Source organism: Thermobia domestica, unplaced genomic scaffold (genome assembly GCF_964235325.1).
Source record: "Thermobia domestica unplaced genomic scaffold, izTheDome1.hap1.1 HAP1_SCAFFOLD_254, whole genome shotgun sequence".
NCBI classification, from domain to species: domain Eukaryota; kingdom Metazoa; phylum Arthropoda; class Insecta; order Zygentoma; family Lepismatidae; genus Thermobia; species Thermobia domestica.
In genome coordinates, this window is record NW_027655971.1 from 1 (window position 1) to 19,418 (window position 19,418).

The 19,418-nt window shown below is 34.4% G+C and overlaps 1 protein-coding gene across 1 annotated transcript in view; it reads right to left on the bottom strand.

Moving 5' to 3' along the window:
- Nucleotides 1-132: 132 nt before the first annotated feature.
- Nucleotides 133-19,418, bottom strand: part of LOC145676633 (cytosolic carboxypeptidase 1-like) — a gene marked incomplete at its 3' end in the record, with an annotated part of 232,230 nt that continues 212,944 nt past the window's right edge. Inside the window, 2 exon segments of the mRNA XM_081747467.1 lie at nucleotides 133-273; nucleotides 9,742-9,962. Coding sequence (XP_081603593.1) covers nucleotides 133-273; nucleotides 9,742-9,962 — 362 coding nt within the window.

Consider the following 19,418-nt stretch of genomic DNA (forward strand, 5'->3'; position numbering starts at 1 on the left):
TAGTAGCTTACTACTACTACTACTACTAATAATAATAATAATAATAATAATAATATAATAATAATATACTGCTATACAAATGTATACTAAACTTCACTGACAATATTACTAGCAGTATAACAGATAACATACCGAAAGTTTGGATTTCTTGCTATCCGGTCCAGTGATAGTGAGAACAGGAGCTTCGTTGCCATTAAGCGTAGTACATAAGGACTCTGCATAAAATACTATATCTGTGTGTTTCACCTCACACGCCCATTTGTGTATGTGAGTCTGGAAAGATATAAATAGGTTATGGTTTAATATATTGCAAAATCAAGAAAAATCACTATAGTTTAAGTGGAACCTTCAAATGATTTGATCTTAATTTCTTATGTACATATGACATATAAACTGTTAAAACAAGATGTAATTTCATACAAAAAAATAATATTAATTGACCAAGTTTCCAATTGTTAATATGAAGCTGGCCAATCAGAAATGCTCAATGCGACCTCCTTTCGTCGTTAGTCTACACTAATTAATCTGGTAATCCAATTCCACACAGAAATATTTCAGCAATTCCTTATGAATAGTCAGCATCGCCACGCGAATGTTATTGTAGAGTTCACGCAAATCACTAAGCAGTTGTAGTTTATAAACAAGTATTCTTGATTTACCCCTTGAGAAAGAAAAGAGTCACAACGGAATATTTGTGAATTTGAGGGCCAACGTAGATTGTGCTGATCATTGTTAGCTACGTGTCCAGTTCATTGATGTGGCAATCTCACCCATTACGGAAGCTTTTTACATCATTGTGGATAGTGCTCCATCTAGCTGATGAAGTCAGCAAACACCATGGTATGCATGTGATATAAGTCACGTAGTCAGCATCTTCAGAATATCTCAGCGATTCCGATATCAAGAAAGGGGTATCAACACTTTCGAGGTGGAGATGGCGGGGAAAAATGTCTTTGGTGAAGCACTTACTTTTTCAATGACGTGATAAGAGGATTTTCACTTCTCCAAATACGAACGGATTGCTTGTTCATTTTCTCATTAATAAAAAATACATCCTTATCACTGAACCGTAACTTGTAGAAAAAAAAAAAAAAGGTTACTGCTTAAATTTCGAAATAACTTTTAAGGTAGAGGTCGTGGTGTGGTCCTCTGATGTTATGTGTTGCAGCAATTGTACTCGATGCGGGAACATTTGATATGTTTTAATTCCTAATCACCTTCAAAGAAGGTGCCTGTAGCTTCAACACATCGCATTCAAGAATCCTTCATTGTTGGAAGACCGTCTGAAACGCCTTTGAAATTTCTGTCAACTTATCCGTCGTGTTACACTTGATGTTGTCCTTGGTGTCCAAGCAGATACCTTTTTCAGTTCACTTCTGGTTTTCGGAAAAATAACCAGAAGTAACAGGTGCATATCCGTAGAGTATAGAACCTGACAAATTTTTGATTCCTTGTATGCAATAAACCAGCGTATTATCGTGATGCATCTGCCAGTTGTGTGATGTCTAATGACCTGGCAACTATTTGTGGCACGTATTCCATGACACTCAAAGAAAACATTTAACGTAACTTTGATTTTGCTCCGCACTATTCATTGTTTTGGGCCTTAATAAGAATTATGTTTTCTTTGGGAAGAATGTGCTTTGGTTTTCGAGTCGTACTCACACACCCAGTGAAAAGCAAGATACCTTGTTTCTGAAGAAAGAAAGAAAAAAAAAGGTACCTCTGTTGACGGTCTCCAGGACGTCCTGTACAACATCCACGCGAAGTTACTTGTTTCTGCGAAAGCAGCTTTGTAACCACTCTGTGTATGTCGAGAAGTTCCCTTATAATTACATGCACAGAACCTTTGCAGATATTACGAGATCCGCTAATTTCCTAACGGTTAACCATCTTCCATGATGAAAAAAATTGCATTTTCTCAACTATCTCCTCATCACGACTATGTGAATGGCTTCCCAGATCGCTCGTTATTCTTTACTGAAGTTCGGCCTTCTTTGAACTGGTATATCACTTTTCTATATGCATAATATATACTGCATAGTCTATAAATGCATACTCTGAGCCTTACAAATCATAATGGTTTGCGTATCGCAAAGGTTCTGGCAAAGCTTGATGCCATATAATTGCTGTGAAAAGAATAGCGCACAACACAGCAACAAACACGATCACAGCACGCAACATTTCGGGTGTCTACTAGACACTGAAGCACATGTTGATCGTGTCACTTGTCAAGAACGTGCATCAAAGATGCCCAACCTGTATGAAGTACAGTCATTTTACGATTATTAGCTTTCGAACAAAATTAAGGTCGGATATTTATTACAGTGACTTTGTATCTAGACGCCAGCGTTATATTTAAGAGATATCGCACTGCAATTTGCTACACAAAATTTCAGCAATGCGATACATCATAGTTTATTATCGAAGTTAGCTATTTTTGCAACAAAATATAATATATCATATCTTTTCTCCATGACAAAACGGTCGTCATTCGATCTTTTACACAATTAAAGCTCGAAGATTGAATGTCTGTTTGAAAATCAGACATTTTCCTTTATATATCTCTTTGATTCTTATGAACAAAATCTACTACGGACTACACACAATATTACCTGAGATTGGCCGTAGAACTGAAGATAAATAAACCGTATCTACTTCGACATTTTATTGCATCTGCAAACAAAGCGGCTTTCGAGATGAAAGACTCGAGCTTACTTTTCAGAAACTAGATCACCAGCAAAAACAAGGACTTTAACATTACTCCTTTTCTCTTGTATCTTTTCGGAGCTGTTTCACAGTGTTGACCCAGAAATATGCATACAGTGAACCGCCGAGTTACAAATAATTCGGTTAACAAACAAGTTTCATGAACAACTTTTGCCTCGACTTACGAAGAATATTTTGGGATACAAATCCAAATGCCTGTACCGATAATTTCACGTTTTTAAGAATGCTTTTTCGCTTCTGTCGTAAATATTATTTGGCAGTGTTCTGTGTTCAAAAACTACATTTTATTCTTTTCTGCACTTTTTGTGTTTTTTCTTTTAGTCCTGATATTGCTTTGTATTAATTCAATGTTATTTATTTGTTTTTAGAAAGGATCATGTTATTTTCATTTCATCAGAGAAAAATACTTAATTTTTTTTTTTTTAAAAAAAGTATAATACCATGTTTCTGAGGCTAGAACGGATTAATTGTATTTACACTATGGTTCATTTCAAATCAGCTGATAAATGTTTTCTCCACCTTTACGCTCACGCACACAGTCTAATACACCTGAATTTTGGTGTTCCTCTTTCCACTATCAATTCCCGCACACGGAGGTATAGAATGTATCTAAATATGTCTAAAGCATTAATTAAAACTTTCATAACAGCACTATATATTTTAAAACACTTTATTACATTAATCTGAATTAGTGAGATAAGTAGCGATCTTTTAGTATAATTGTAAATTTCATTGCACATTTGTTATTCATTTGGTAATTGGAGGTGGTGAGGTAATGGTAAAAAGACAAACAATAACAAAGTTGGGAATTGAAATGGTTCTTTCTGTATTCATACAATAATATCATGCAATCCAATCAAATACAATCTGTATGAGTAGTATCAAAGCACCAATACGATAACACCTGTACCTCAAATGATAAAAACACGTGCAATCCCTTAAGAGACAGATATATTCACATTAAACTTATTATTTTTCTTTCTTAACTACAAGACCATGAATTTTCGCTTCGCTAAGGACAAAAATATTCAATATTTTACAAATGATTTTACAGTACAATTTATTGCAAATATACTAGTACGAACTATACACGATACTATATGTAATATTTACACACGCAAAATCCATTCTATACTTTGCACATGTTAATATTCTATATATTCGATTACTGTATATTAAATATTCTGCATATACGACTACTCAATCATATACAAAAATATTTTCTTTGAAATTTGAAACAAAGGTAGAACCACGTCATGACTAGTTTGCCTTTCAACCTCTCCAACTCTTTAAATGGAAGAACCATTGAAATTAACTTCGGACAATTCAGTTCTTATTTTTAATTGAAAATACGACTAAAATCAAATCTTTATTACATATATAGTATTCATATATTTTTAAAAAGGATAAACTGTTAAATATAGTTATTGTTGGTAGCGGTTATTGATAGCGGCTGAATAAAGGAGCAATAATGTCCTGGAAATTTAAATTTGACTTGACACAATACTGTATCTTAAAATAATTTCTCTCCCTGACATGATCAGTGACTTGTTTCCCCCTTTTGCAGTAGCAAAGTGGAGGGGAGTAGAGGAGTTTGTTTTAATTGCCTATAAGCTTACGTAGAACAGATCTTAATTTCAATGGAAAAAAATATCTTCGATTTATGAACATTTCGATTTACGAATAGCATTATGGAACGGATTACGTACATAACCTGAGGTACACTGTATTCATTTTTGATACACCCCTGTTTTACATTAAAATGGGAAGGAAAGCATTGTTCGGTTTTACAAGTTTAAAAACAAATAGAAAAATGAAATGGATCTGAGTATCATTGGCTATAATGTTAAAAAAATGAATATTTGCGTGAAATTCAATATTTTGTTTTCGTCGTAAAAATGAAAATTCACTTTACGAATCCATAATCTCAATTTGCCGCTTCTTGACGACATTATGGATTGAGCACTCAATGAAAGCTTTATATGGAGGCATTTAAAATTAGCTACAGCTTAGACAACCTATTAGTTTCTTTTTCTTTTCTTTTTTTTAAAATAGATTTGTCATTATTTTTCTCTATTATTCTTTACATTGTCATACTTGTTTGTGATACATAAAATTGTGTTTTTTTTAATAATTCTATGTCAACATAAATAAATAAATATTAGCTATTCTCATTCGATGCCGAAAATGCGATAGAAAATATTTAAATGCTATACAAATTTAAATTTGTCTAGCAGTTTGCTACACAACAAACAAAATCTCACAAAAATGCTGCTAGGCACATATGTACTACACGCAACACATTTATTTCTAAGGATTGGACTCGAAACTACTCGCTCGTTCTCACTATAGATTATACTGAGAGTTAACCTTAAAACATTCTATAATTCTGTCCATGCCGACCTCGGAAGTAGATGGTCTGCAAAATAATTTACTCTTACACTGGAATTGATTATACCACTTTTGAATACAGTTATTTGCTAGTGTTTTTCATTAAGACGTGCCTTGATTGGAATAAATGTTATATATTCAACACGGCTCTGCTTATATGAAATTGTTAAGAAGCAAAGCGCTTTCTTTCACTAAGGTAGCCATTTTACTGCAAATGGTAAAATGCCATCTGGAGTAAGAATTATGAACTATTGAGCCCAATCTTAAAAGAACGAAGAAAAAAAAAAAAACACCTTACGAATATATCTGAATACATTATTAGGGTTATATAATTACGGTGATGATGTGTTCCTTATGGAAATTTTGTTATTGCTCAAATTATTTTGAAATGCTTTGTATAAACCTAGTACAATCTGAAATAGTATAAAAATATGAAAGTTAACAGGGGATTGTGAATCTTTATTTTCAAAGTTAACAATATCTTTTAGAGAATTGCATCAGAAAAAGTTCTATTGCTAACATTGAACTGAGTTATATTTTGTTAATATCAATAAACAACAAATATTTTTACAAAAGGTTACAATAGGACACCAAAATATACATACTTTGATTAGACCTGTCTCATATCTGTTACCATAGATTAATCTATGCTGTTACTTCAAATTTTGGACATCTTTTTGTATAATTTCTATGGATTTTAACAAAATTCCTCGCAAAAACTGGACGAAAGTGATCTAAAATAATATAACTGTCATCATCTGATAGCCGTATTGGCTCAAATATAAGCCATCTCCGCATATAAGCCACACCTTAAAATTTGAAGAAGCGTAAAAGATGATACCCGAATATAAGTTTAGAGAAAAAAAAGAATATACTAGTAATCGTTTACCAGTAGATTCAGAGAAATATCAATAAGTAGGTACGTATTTTATCACAAATACAGTATCATTATTGAAAAATTAAGGTTACTATTGTTTGCTATACCTACCGTAAAGATAGCTTTCTGTTGACTCCCGACACACATTGGCTAGGCACGAAATTTGCCTATTCCCAGCCAACACTACTGTCACTACTGACTTTACTTCTGGCAATCACTTCATTACTTTCACTGCATATCTTTATTTCAAAAGAGTAGATTCACCACATTTTTAACAGCATATGCTATGATGACATGTCATAATTTTGTACAGTTGCGAATATGACGTATCCTAATTTTTCACAATTGAAATTTGGTCAAAATGTGCGGCTTATATTCAGGTCAACATAGTATGATGAATGTGTATGTATCTATTGTCAATATCTTGTAGAAAGTGGATTTTATTTCATTATTACAAACAGAAAATAATTCTGCTCAAAAGTTAAAGATTTTTCATCTGTTGATGTAATTTTCTCGATGTATTGCTGGCTTTTAACGACAGATGAATACATATGTGCCAACTCGCATAGTCGAAAGGACTAAGGTGGACATTTTCAAACGGTGTGCCACGACGGAACCAATTCGGTGTGTCGGGAGAAAGTTAAGATATTGAAATTAACTAATGATGCTGATCTCCATTACGGAATAATTATTCTTCATTTTCTGTTACTCAATTGCACTTCTTCCATACATTATAATGGCTCTATATGATCAAAAATACAAAATAGCTTGGCATAAGGTACGAAAAACAGTAAAATATTTACAGGTGTGTCGTTGAGATTTTAAATTATACAATTAGTGTACCAAAAGCTGGAAAAAATTAAAACCGCCCGCTGAAGGTGCAATCACAAGATGTGTCTGCGTAGGTTCGAATCCCGCTACGAGTACAAATATTATGTATTGGTCCTTCAACACTTATTTCATTATCATCATATACTTTTGACCGTCGTTTTTAGCTTAAGGGCAAACCTTAAAACGTAAAATTAGAAAAATATGTAAAATACAGTACTATAATATCCTATAATATCTATCTATCTATCTATCTATATATATATATATATATATATATTACTGACAATATGATTCAACTTAAAGCTTCCTGTAAAAATGCCAGTCGTATTCGATTTATTACAATTTAAAGACCTACACAGAAACACTAACCTATATCTGCTTATATGTTTTATCTATAACAGAGAATAAACCTAAAGATTGTGGGAAATTCATGGCAACTGAACACGAACGATACGATTTCAATTTTCATAGATTTTTGGTTTATAACACCTATTCTGTTTAATTAGAATTCAACGTCTCCTTTTTGCAGTGAAATTAAACAAATATGAAACGCTGAACTCCAGTTTAACGCGCAATCAGAGCTATACGTATGCTCATCGAAAATTAAATTCGGTCTCCTGCACGAATGATGAATATATCTAACGAATTAACCATGAGGGAACTCTTCAATCTTCAAGCAGTGATATATAAGTAATGAAATTTTATAGAATCTTATATTTATCGATGTGCTCCCTTACTAAAACGAGCAATATCGAGAAAGTAAACGAACAATTGCAATACGTGATCTACCAGTCTGTCCGACTTGGCACACACACTACTACAGTAAAAATTTTACTGTTAATTCACAGTTGTGGTTAATGATAGTATGTATACATCTTTAATATAACCCAGAAGATATAAAATAAGTAACCGTCAGTATCGGAACTTGGGGGACCGTCAGTATCGGAACCTGGGGGCTTAGCCCCCCCAATATTATTGTCAAGGATACTGATATTCCCTCCTTCCTTAATGTTCTAGCGTTGTTCTCTTTTCTGCAAAACGATTTCCTAACTTTGAAAATTGACTATTAGCAGTGGCATCTCCTGACTTGGAATTTACGGCGTTGGCAAAAAATGAAAATTGCTTAATCATCATAACTTGTCAACAAAAAATTTCTCCTAGTAATGTAGCGTGTAAATTAAAAAAAAAAATCGAGGAGGATGTTATTACGTGCGAAATATATTTAATTAAAATAATTATTACGTAAAATACAACCCTTCAAAATTAGAAAAGGGAACTCAACCATGGAATCTATTTACTTTCTTTCAATAGGATAGGGCAACCTGTCACACTTCCTGTGCGTCGCTCTCACTAGTTCACGAGAAATTCACAAATGAAAGGACAGTCAGTAAAGGATTGTGGCTGCCGCGATCATCACATTTGTATATTTGCAATTTTTATCTTTGGAGCAGTTTAAAGGGTAAAGTTTACTTAAATAGACCTTGAACATTACAAGACTTCTGTTCATCGGAATATCTGTAGCCAAATTCCAAAAATTGACGTAGCAGAGTTGCACAGAGTGCACAACATCTTAAGACGTGTACAAAAGTGCATTGATGCAAGAGAACATTTTCAGCACCTTCTGTAATTTTCTGTATTTTTGATGAGTACAAATCTTTCCACTAATGACATGTGTGTGTATTTTTTTCTGTACCGTCATATAGTATTTATTACTTTTTATAAAACCACTCATTCAACCCCATGAGAGATGGGCCAGTTTTTTGTGAGCTACCCTGTATATGGAAATTTCTAAGTATATAGCAAGTGACCTACCGGTACCATAATAAAGCAATATTATGATTGTTTTAATAGACGTGGAAACCGGATCCCGCTAACTCTTAATTCAAGTAGCTTCCTATTTATCTCACGATCTTCACGTAAATTTAGTTGGGGTCTAGAAGCATTCTTTGATCTTATTGTTCCCTTCAATTTTTACATGCCAGAGACACTTCTTTGGCTAGCTTCTGGTGTAAAAAGGTCCCTAATTTGCTCCTGGTCATATGAGGTTGAGGCATAGCGTCCGATTTTTTTTTCTTTTTTTTTACGATTCTGTTATTTTTTACATTTCTCTTTATTCCCTAGTTCTTTTATCGTTACTCACTTGCATTTCATACTTCTCCTTTAGCCTACGTATCACAACAGTGGGACATTAAACTAAACGTATCCAGATTACAGATTTACATATTCAAAGGATATTCCATTCTCTTTTCTAATTGTTTAGTATTATTCCATTACTGTCTCCTGATCATTTAGTATGGAAGATCCAATATTATCATACAAATACAATGTTTCTATGTGTATTTGGTTGGTAGGTTTAATCGGAGTTTAGTGTTCCGTGGCTATATGAGACGTGGACCTACAGCTTAACGTGAAATCCAAGCTGCGTCTTCCACACTGAAGGTGAGTACGCTAATCGTATAGCCATGAGGGAGTTCCCAAAGATACTTATTCTAGTTCATACCTTTTAATAAACATATATCAATGAAATCAATTATTATCATTATGTAGTTGCACTCAGTAATGAGGTATTTTTTTAGAAGTATTTCTAACAATAAGATGATATTAGTTTAAGCAATATCTTATTTAATTTTAAAAGTTATAAAACGTTCAAATGATTCTATGAAGAATATATTACACAAAATACTTGTAAGACAATACCCATTAATATGACGTTATTTAATATGAAATAAAATTTAACTTTAAATAATGAACTATACTTAAAGCTTCTATGTATAGTTTCAAACACTAATTCAGTGATTAGTCAAAGAAAACTCTCTCCCTCCCTCTCTCTCTCTCTCTCTCTCTCTCTATATATATATATATATATATATATCTTAAAGCAAAACTAACTGATATTAGAGAGAAATACTAACCATGAGTTGAGAATAGGTGTAGGGAAAATGATAAGATACATAACAAACATCATAGGAATGTGGAAAGAAAATGGTAAACGTAGCTGTCAGGTACGATTTTCCATTCTTGGAGGTGCTGTTCTGATAACTATTTCTGTAGTAACAAATATCTGTTCCTATTCGCACCCATCCGGGTCGTCCCAATATAGCTTCTTTCACAGAATACATAACAGGTTTCATTCCTGAAAAATACAAACACTGGATTTTCACAAAGAATTTCACTATATACGTAAAACTTAAAGTTATTATCAGTATACTACAATACAACATGTTTATGTTAGCCTCCGTTGATATCATTGACGGTATCTGAAACTGGTCAATGTACGAGGTCTGACAATTAAGTTCGCCAATTCGTTCCATAAAATGTGCTACATACCTTATTGCTGCAACTCGGTATGATTCCCTTCAAAGTACTCCCCTTGGGAAGCTATACACTGATGCCAGTGCCTACTCCTCCCCTCGAAGTATTTTTAGAACTAAATTTCTGGAATGGCCTTCAGAGTTGCCATCGTATTAGCCTTAATACCATCAAAATGCCTTCATTTAAATATTGTTTTGATCCTTAGGTAAAGAAAAATATAACTGAGGGCGAGATCAGGTGAGTACGGTGGATGACCTACCAGTTAATTGTTTTCTGGCCAAAAACACCAGTATCGGCAGTGCCATGTGGGCAGGTGCATTGTCATCATGGAGAAGCCATGAGTTTCTCATGAAAAGTTCTGGTCGTTTGCTTTCACCTTCTCACGCAATCTTTACAGCACTCCCAAATAATACACTTGGGTTGACTGTTTGACCACGTGGTACAAACTCATGTTTTACGATTCCATGAATATCAAAACATGTTATCAACATCGTTCTGATCTGTGATTGCTGGAACTTTTTCAATTGTGAGGAGTCAGCTGTCTTTCATTGAACACTTTGTCGCTTTGTTTCAGAGTTACAGGCGACAACCCCCGTTCTATCACCTGTGACTTTTCAGCCCAAAATTTCATCCTGCCTCTCCAACAGGTTATTGCACACTTCCACCCTCCTTTGCTTTTATTCATCGGCCAGGTCTTTTGGGACCATTTTGGCACTCACTTTGCACATGCTAAAGTCTTCAGTTAAAATTTTCCTCTGTTTGTCTATCGATGTTCACTTCGTCTGCTATGAACTGCACAGCCAGTCGCCAATTTCCACGCACAATTTGAAGAACTTTAGTAATATTTTCATCTGTTCGACTTGTTACAGTCTGCCTCACTCTCTCGTCATTAGTCACTTGTTACCTCCCATCCAAAAATCGTTTACCCATTTGTACACTACTGTTTTCTTCATGGCATCCTCGCCATATACCAGCTCTAACATTTCTTGTATTTCACTGACCTTCTTTCCGAGCTTCACCAAAAATTTCAGGTTTTTTCATTCCTCCAATTCCAGTTCAAGACATTTTCACGACAGAACACACATACAAGCACGAGAAAATTGCTGTGAGACACTGAAATAACAGGCTTCTGAAAAAACAGAACTGCTTGTACAGTGCTGAGCTCAATTACACTCGGTGGCGAGTTTGCACACTTAGTTATCAGATCTCGTACACAGGTGGCCAACTTATAGAAAATTCACGCATTTTGAGATAAAATTCGGTCTGAATAAATCTGCGCTTGATGAACTGAATCGCTAAATTTCATCCAAAATTATTATACCTAATTATGTGGAAGTTCTATACTATATCCCTTACACATTTCAAATTAAGCTGGAATATTTATTTCGTGCCTGATTAATACTGACATGTTTGTAGTCTGTTTACACAATTATGCATCAATGTATTTGCATTTCTTTATTGCAGGCGCTTGAATGATCAGAAGTAGGGAGCCAGTAGCAAAACACAGCTATATCAACCTGAGAGACATTATTAAATATTTGCAAAAGAAGGAAATGACTCCACTCGAAATTCACAATGATATGTCTTCAAATTCGAGAGGAAACTGCTATGGAGATGAAATTGGCAGCTATCTTTCGAAAATTGTTACAACAAAAGAAACACTATCAAAGGGCACACGATAGTGAAGAAAGTTCAAGCAGTAACAGCGATAAGTAAAGGACACAGACTTCTCGCACCCACTATACTCAATATTTTGACAAAATTAATTGCAACATGGGTGCTCCAAATGGTAACTCCCACACAAAAGCGACAGTGAACTTCAAGTCATACTTAAACTTTCAGACAAACAAACATAATTTTTTTGATAAAAATGGGTCAACGGAGTACGTCCATTACTATGACCCTAAGGTCTAAATGTTAGGTGTTGTTCATCTCCTAAGAAAACTCAGTATGTATCAGTGGGCTATAACTAAGCAAATCATATTATATAGGTTCGATAAAAAGTAGATGTAACACCTTTTTCACGTCACGTCAGAGAGCTGTGTCTCAGCACTACAAGAGTTCCACAGCTGATAAGGGAATGTGAGGCGATGAAGTCGGTAGAGTTGTAACGACTGTGTATTATTCAGACAACAGCAACAGTGACATAAAACAGAGGAGGAAAATTGAACCACCGTAACAATATGTTTCGGAAAGATAAACACACAAGATCAAGATTGAAGTGGCACATGTGTATAGTGCATGTAAGTATTCAATACGTACTGTGAAACGGTTATAGTTGCTTATAATTCTTTATTACCAAAAGAACAACTTATGAATCCTCCTTTTTACGTAGTCCTCTGGTAAGCAGCAAAACAATCTGTACGCTATACATTATATCACTCTAACATATAATTCATTTCTTACACAACTCAATTACCTTCTTCAATTCTGCTATGAACTTTATATTCTCGTACTTCCACAACCAATCAACTACCAAATATACATTTTACCATACCTAGCAGTATACAGAACTAATATAATTACCAATAACAAATATTCAAATGTTTTTCAAACAATTAAACTAAGTGTCGTTAACAACTTGGCCTTGTATGCCAACCTGACACCAACAACTTGGCCTTTCACGCCAACCCTACAACATTCTCTCTTTATTTTACTACTATTACTACTACTACTACTACTACTACTCCTCCTCTTTGAGACATCATCACTACTGTCTCTCTGGTTTTCATAATCTCTCTTCAATTGGTCTACCTTTGCACTGTCTTCTTTCTCTTTTCTTCCTGTGGCCACTTTTGGGTGCCATCTTTCCGTTTTCATTATTTGTTCCGTCTTCATTATTTGTTCCGTCCGTCTCTTCCTAATTTATCTTCCATTTCCTTCCTTTTATCTTCTTTTTCATCTACCAACAACCAACTCTTCTATTTCTTCTGGTTCCAAAGCTACTTCCTCATTAACAACCCAACTTTTTTGCTTCTTCTTCTTCTTCTATTTTTTGCTTCTTCCATATCTGACCTTGCACCATTTGATCTACATAATTGAATCCTATCTTATCTTGCAAATAATTAGCTGTATATTCGTGTTCAGCTACCCTGAATTCTGTCTTGTTCCTGGTGCCTCTGTAGCAATGTACTGAATGTACATGTATTCAGGCTTCATCCTATGTTGATTCCAACGAACATTACTAACCTTTTCTTCATAATCTACTTCAGTCGTTCTCGTGACCAACTGACATTGTCTATTTTCTTTTTGATCCATCACCCATTCTAACTTGCCATTATTAAGAGTACTTAGTACAAAATCATCCATTGCATTGCAATTGTCTTTTTTTGCTTCTGCAGGACCAACAGCCAAATTATCCAAATCTTGTCGGAATTATTCTATACTAAATGAATTTAGATCCTCCATTGATCTGTCTTCTGCTATTGATATCTCATTAACTCCTTTGTTAGAGATGCAAGTCTTTCTTTCGGGACAGCACTTAGCAAAGTGGTGGTATTCATTACAAATTCTACATTTTGCACCTCGTGCTGAGTACTGGTATATGGGGTGTTGTCTTCCATATCCCGAACAATCATATGTCTGCCGTGTTCAATTATCACAAAGATTGCTTTAATTTGTAGCATAACAATTTGCTGTATTCGTAATTGTTCCGATCGTGTGTCTGTTATAAAATATCATGACTGCTTTCTCAAGCAATTCTACCTGATAGCTATATCTATGGCAGAGTGCATGGTCAAACCAGACACTGAGAGCATCTTCTCTCGTGCGACTTCACTGGCTATACCACATACTATTTGATCTCTCAATGCGTCTTCTCGGAAGGCTCCAAATCTACAACCATTAGCTTGTTTCTTTAGCTGCAGAATATAGTCTTGACATTGCTGATCCATGTTATTGTTTCATTTTATGGAATTTGTATCTCTCGACTATGAAGGTCGACGTTTGATGGAAATGCTTTATCAAAAGGTCCTTTATAGTTTTAAAATTCAAATCTGTTGCTTTGCGTGGAGCTGCAAGTTCCTTTAGTATTTTATAAACCGAACCGCCAATGAGAGAAAATAGTATGCACACTTTTTTGTGAGGTGGTACATCATTTGCTAGACAATACTGCTCATACCGTTCAATGTAGGTTTCGACATCGGGTTCATTAGTATCTAATGGCTCAAAATATGGTACCAATTTGTTTTCCGCCATCGTCTAACTTCGTGGACTCTGCTACAAAAACTCGTCGCCAATTGTAAGTGATCAATGCGTACCCTGAAATGGTTATAGTCGCTTATAATTCTTTATTACTACAAGAACAACTGATGAACCCTCTTTACAAAGTCCTCTGGTAAGCAGCAAAACAATCTGTACGCTATACATTATATCACTCTAACATATAATTCATTTCTTACACAACTGAGTCACCTTTTTCAATTCACTATGAACTTTATACTCTCGTACTTTCACAACCAATTAACTACCAAGTCGACATTTCACTATATCCAGCAGTATACATGAACTAACGTAATTTCCAATAACCAATCTTCATTTTTTTTTTTAAACAATTAAACTAAGTATCATTAACAACTTGGCCTTATATGCCAACTCTACAGCCTGGCACCAACAACTTGGCCTTTCACGTCAATCCTACAATGCACAACATTGTTTTCAGGTACTTCGTAACGACCTTTCCGCCAAAATGAAGGAACCACTTCGCGGGAAGCGCTTTGATACAAAAGAATCCATATCATGTGGCGGTCCATCTGGGGCTTCAACAAAGAATGGCTCACTGACGGTGTACGACGCCTTCCACACGTGTTGTAGAAAGTAATAGAGATGGGAGACAATTACATTGAAGAAATGTAATAGGTGCATAAAGCCGGGTATAAATTATAACTATGTTGCCATTACTTCTTTTCCAGTCCTTGTATTATTATTGACAGAGTGTTATTTTTGTAGATTCTTTGCAGAAAACAACCACAATAACAGGTTCTTATATGCTAATTAATTAATTATAAATATTGCGTGCTACATTGTGGAAAGTTGAGACTAGGTGTACACCTTCATTAAAACAATGGTTGCAGATACCAGTCTTGTGTTCCAATTGCTGCAATCAATAACGCAGATATTCAATTGTTTGATACGTGTCCTGCTTATAGATCTGATCTGACCTACAGCGAGTACAGGCTCTTTCCGAAGTTGAAGAACACCTGATGGGAAACAATATCCATCGGATAAGCAGTATTTTGAACACATTGAAAACTTTTCTTCTAGAAAGCAGCAGAAGGTTGAGGTATCGCTGAGACAGTACACGAAACTACAAGAATAATTGTTGAAAAATCAGAAAAGAGCATTGTACTTCTGTTGGTATCAAAATAGGTCAAGACTGGAACACTGTAAACGTATCACTAATAAATTTAATTGTCTATTATCTTGTATTTAATAACAACCACACACACAAAATAAAATAAAATAAAGTAAATATATAAAAGTTCTGTATATCGGATCCTTGGGTATGGCTTTGATATATTTTGTTACATAGAATCCAAATTTCGAAACTCCAGGGAGATAGAGCGTCTTTTATTATTATTATTATTATTATTATTATTATTATTATGGGCGAAAAACTTGAGGGATTTTGGATAGAGAGAATACAAGTAGCACAGCAATAATAATAATAAAAAAAAGTTCTGTGCACCGGACCCCTAGGGTATAGATTCGATGTATTTTGTTACACAGAATCCAAATTTCGAAACCGCAGGATGATTGACCGTGTCAATTTTTTGTTATAGGTGAAAAAGTTTGAGCGATTTTGGATAGGACACATTTTTCGCTCATAAAACAAAACTGACACTAGGGTTTCGAAATTTGGATTCTGTGTAACAAAATACATCGAATCCATACCCTGGGGTCGGTGCACAGAACTTTTGTTTTCTTTTGCATAGCGGTATCACATTTATTCTCCCTATCCAAATCACTCAAGGTTTCCGCCCACAAACATTGACACGATCCATCTTCCTGGGGTTTCGAAATTTGGATTCTGTGTAACAAGATACATCGAATCCATACCCTGGGGTCGGTGAATTTTTATTTATTTATTTTTGTGGCTGTGCAATTAACGTATATTAATAAAAAAGAATTGCAAAGAAAGAGTGGGAAAGCTTCATTAAAAACAGAAGCAGATAATTCACATATTTGCCAACATTTGGTTAAAAGCCACCACCTTTCCAATTTCCACCTCGTTCATCCAGGACCTTTGGATTCAATGAATGGAATACAATACTAAAGAATAGGCTGAAAATTCATAGTAACGTCATCCAAGAATCACGTGCACAGCCGAAGATTTACTTTAGATCGTCAACTTACGGAGGTAAATTTAACGCTGAAAGAACAGAAATTAAGAACTGTTATGGTACGACAAAGTTCCAAAATATACAGCTGGACAATTTACTAAGAAATAAGTACAGTAATCTGTGACTTATGGGAAACTTCATGTTCCATAAAGCGAGACCAAGCTAAGTGATTCGATGTACACTCAAATTCAACAAATTATCCTCATTCACTCTAGCTACCAACTTTTAGAAATAAGAACTTTTCGTTTTCATTTTTGCTCCGATATGAAAGTATGGCATTAGAGAGATGTGATGGCAATGAAATGTTAGCTTTAAAATAAGTATATACTATCGCTCAATAGTTTGACAAAATACCACTTTAGCGAAAAATGAATTGCCAATAAAACACAGGATTAACTTTCACCAGTTTAAATGTAAAATGTTGCATTTAATGCTTAACAGTGAAACGTAAGGATACTTCACTTAGTTTTAATGTGCACAGTTGAGTCAGTTGAGTAAGTTGTTCACCTTATGTACACTAGTGTCCGTAAGTTTTGCTGCACGTCTTTAGAAATTACATGAATAGAAATAACTTTGTTTCTCATGAGAGAAAATTTCATGAGTTCTTGAAAATGTGCAGAAGAAAGTAATAAAGTATTTTCAAAAAAATTAAAAAAGAAAATTAAGTTATAATTAAAACATGAAATCTCTGAAAGTTTCATAGCCAAATTCCATTGATACGTATTAGCTGCTTTTTCGTAAACGTGGCAAAACTGGAGGGAAATTTACAAAGAAAGTAAGAGTTCCAAGGAGTTCAATGAAAACATTATTTTGTTTGAAAATTCGATATATCTTGTAAATAAATAAATAAATATATAAATAAATAAATAAATAAAACTAAAATAAGATTCAAATGCCGGATACTGTTGCAATTTGTATGGAGCTTGACTATGCATCTTTGCGAATTACCCAAAGGGTAAACGGACTTGGCGCCTCATTTAGAATAAATAATTTCTAGTTACTCTCTTCATTTAACTATATAATGAACTATAATAGCATTTTTAACTTCAGTTTCATACTCAATTAGCAATCAAGCCATAGTGTTTGTATTATACATAATGTGTGTTTTATTTATTTATTAAAAATATTTCAGATGCAACGAAATGTCCACTTTAAACTGAAAAATTAATAACAAAAGAAAAAATTAAAGAAAGTTTACCAAGGCTTGTGTGTTAGAAAGGTATCCTGGAAGTCGGTTGGTGGAACTGAAAAATCGAACAGAATATGTCTGGTATCGACATTCAAACTTGACGACTCCAGATTACGAAACGCCAAGGCTAACCATTAACTTACGGTTGCTCCGTAAATGTGATATTATTCTTCTGTAAATATTTTGTAGAATGTTTATTATTTTCATGAATCAAAGCGTGTATTTTCTATTAGGGTTAATGACTACCCCTACCACACTTTTAAGCGACAACTAATACTTTACGTTTATTATTTCTGCCCATTTTGTATATTACTCGCAAAGATTATTTATTCACAGGAAGTGTTTTACTTTAATATTGCTTCATTCAAGTTCGGTCATATTATTAAAGTTTCTTTTTGAAGGTGTGACAAGGATTAGAAAACAAGGTTCCTCTTTTTATTAAAAAAATTGGTAACTTTAACATTTTTAAAGAAATGTCTGCACGATTCAAATAATCTAAATGAAGCGAATAATATTAAGAAATATGTATGTAACAATAGGTTGCTGTTTATTGAAATAACACAAGCAACCTAAAAAGAAAAGAAAAAAAGGAACTTACTGCAGACTATGACACTTGAACTGATGATCATCGGAAAAGCGAAACAACTACAACTACAGGCTACGAGCTAAGCAACTGATTTACGAGGTAGGTTAGTGTTCAGATTCTTGCGATTTAGTTTATACATATATATAGTTCCTTGTTTAGATGTAAAATGAAGAATACTTATACATATTAGGACTGTGCCAGATGTACAACTTAAAAAACTTTTTCATGATTTGCTTTTTTTTTGGGGGGGGGGGGGCACGTATGTGTGTCCTTTATGCTGAAGTTGTATGACAAATATTCTTCCTTTATTTACAGATACGTCCACAATGGAGAAAGAAAAAGACAGCTGTACTCGCCAACAGTCGGTCATTGAATTCCTGCACAAGACCGACATCCTCAACCTTCCTCAACCACATCCATTCGACGTAAATTAACACCTCTAGAGAACGTCAAGCGTTGAAGAGGATAAAGAGCAAGCACCATATCTGTTCTGTTTAGCGCGAAACTTGGCTTCCACAGACAAGCAGATGCCCATGAAATACACATCACAGTAAAAGTCCAGGTACCTACCGTCGTGATCAATAAAGCGACGCAACTGGAAAACAGAAAAGTGAAAACGTTGTTTGGAGTGATAAATTATGATGTACTTAAGTGGGTTCGGATGGAAGAGTGAGTTTAGAGAATGCTTGACGAGCGACGTACCAGCAAATTTCTCTAAAGAAATAATGTTTTATTGTTTGCCTTTTTTATTTGTCAATTTTAAGTTAAGAAACAAAAATCACTGAGCCTGAAAGTGGCACATCCATTCTGAGACATTATTCGTAAAACCACTGAGTAATATCCAAAAGAAGCACTTAAATTTATCTGATTTCATCTAAACGATGACAAATTAAAGCTCCGGATATTCCTGTTCTTTGTAAATGGTACTTCATACGAATAACTTTTCTCTACGAAAGTTGTTTGTTTTTATATGACCATTTCAATGATATATCAGATGACATATCTGGTATTTAAAAATTTTCGAGTCACCCCTCCCCACCAATAATCCCCCGATAAAGGATCCTGCAGAGCAAGCAGAGCGCTCCATTCGATGAGCTCTCTAACACTTTCCTATCTCACTTTTGTTTCATCCTTTTATCTCCAGCCATTTGAATTTATCAA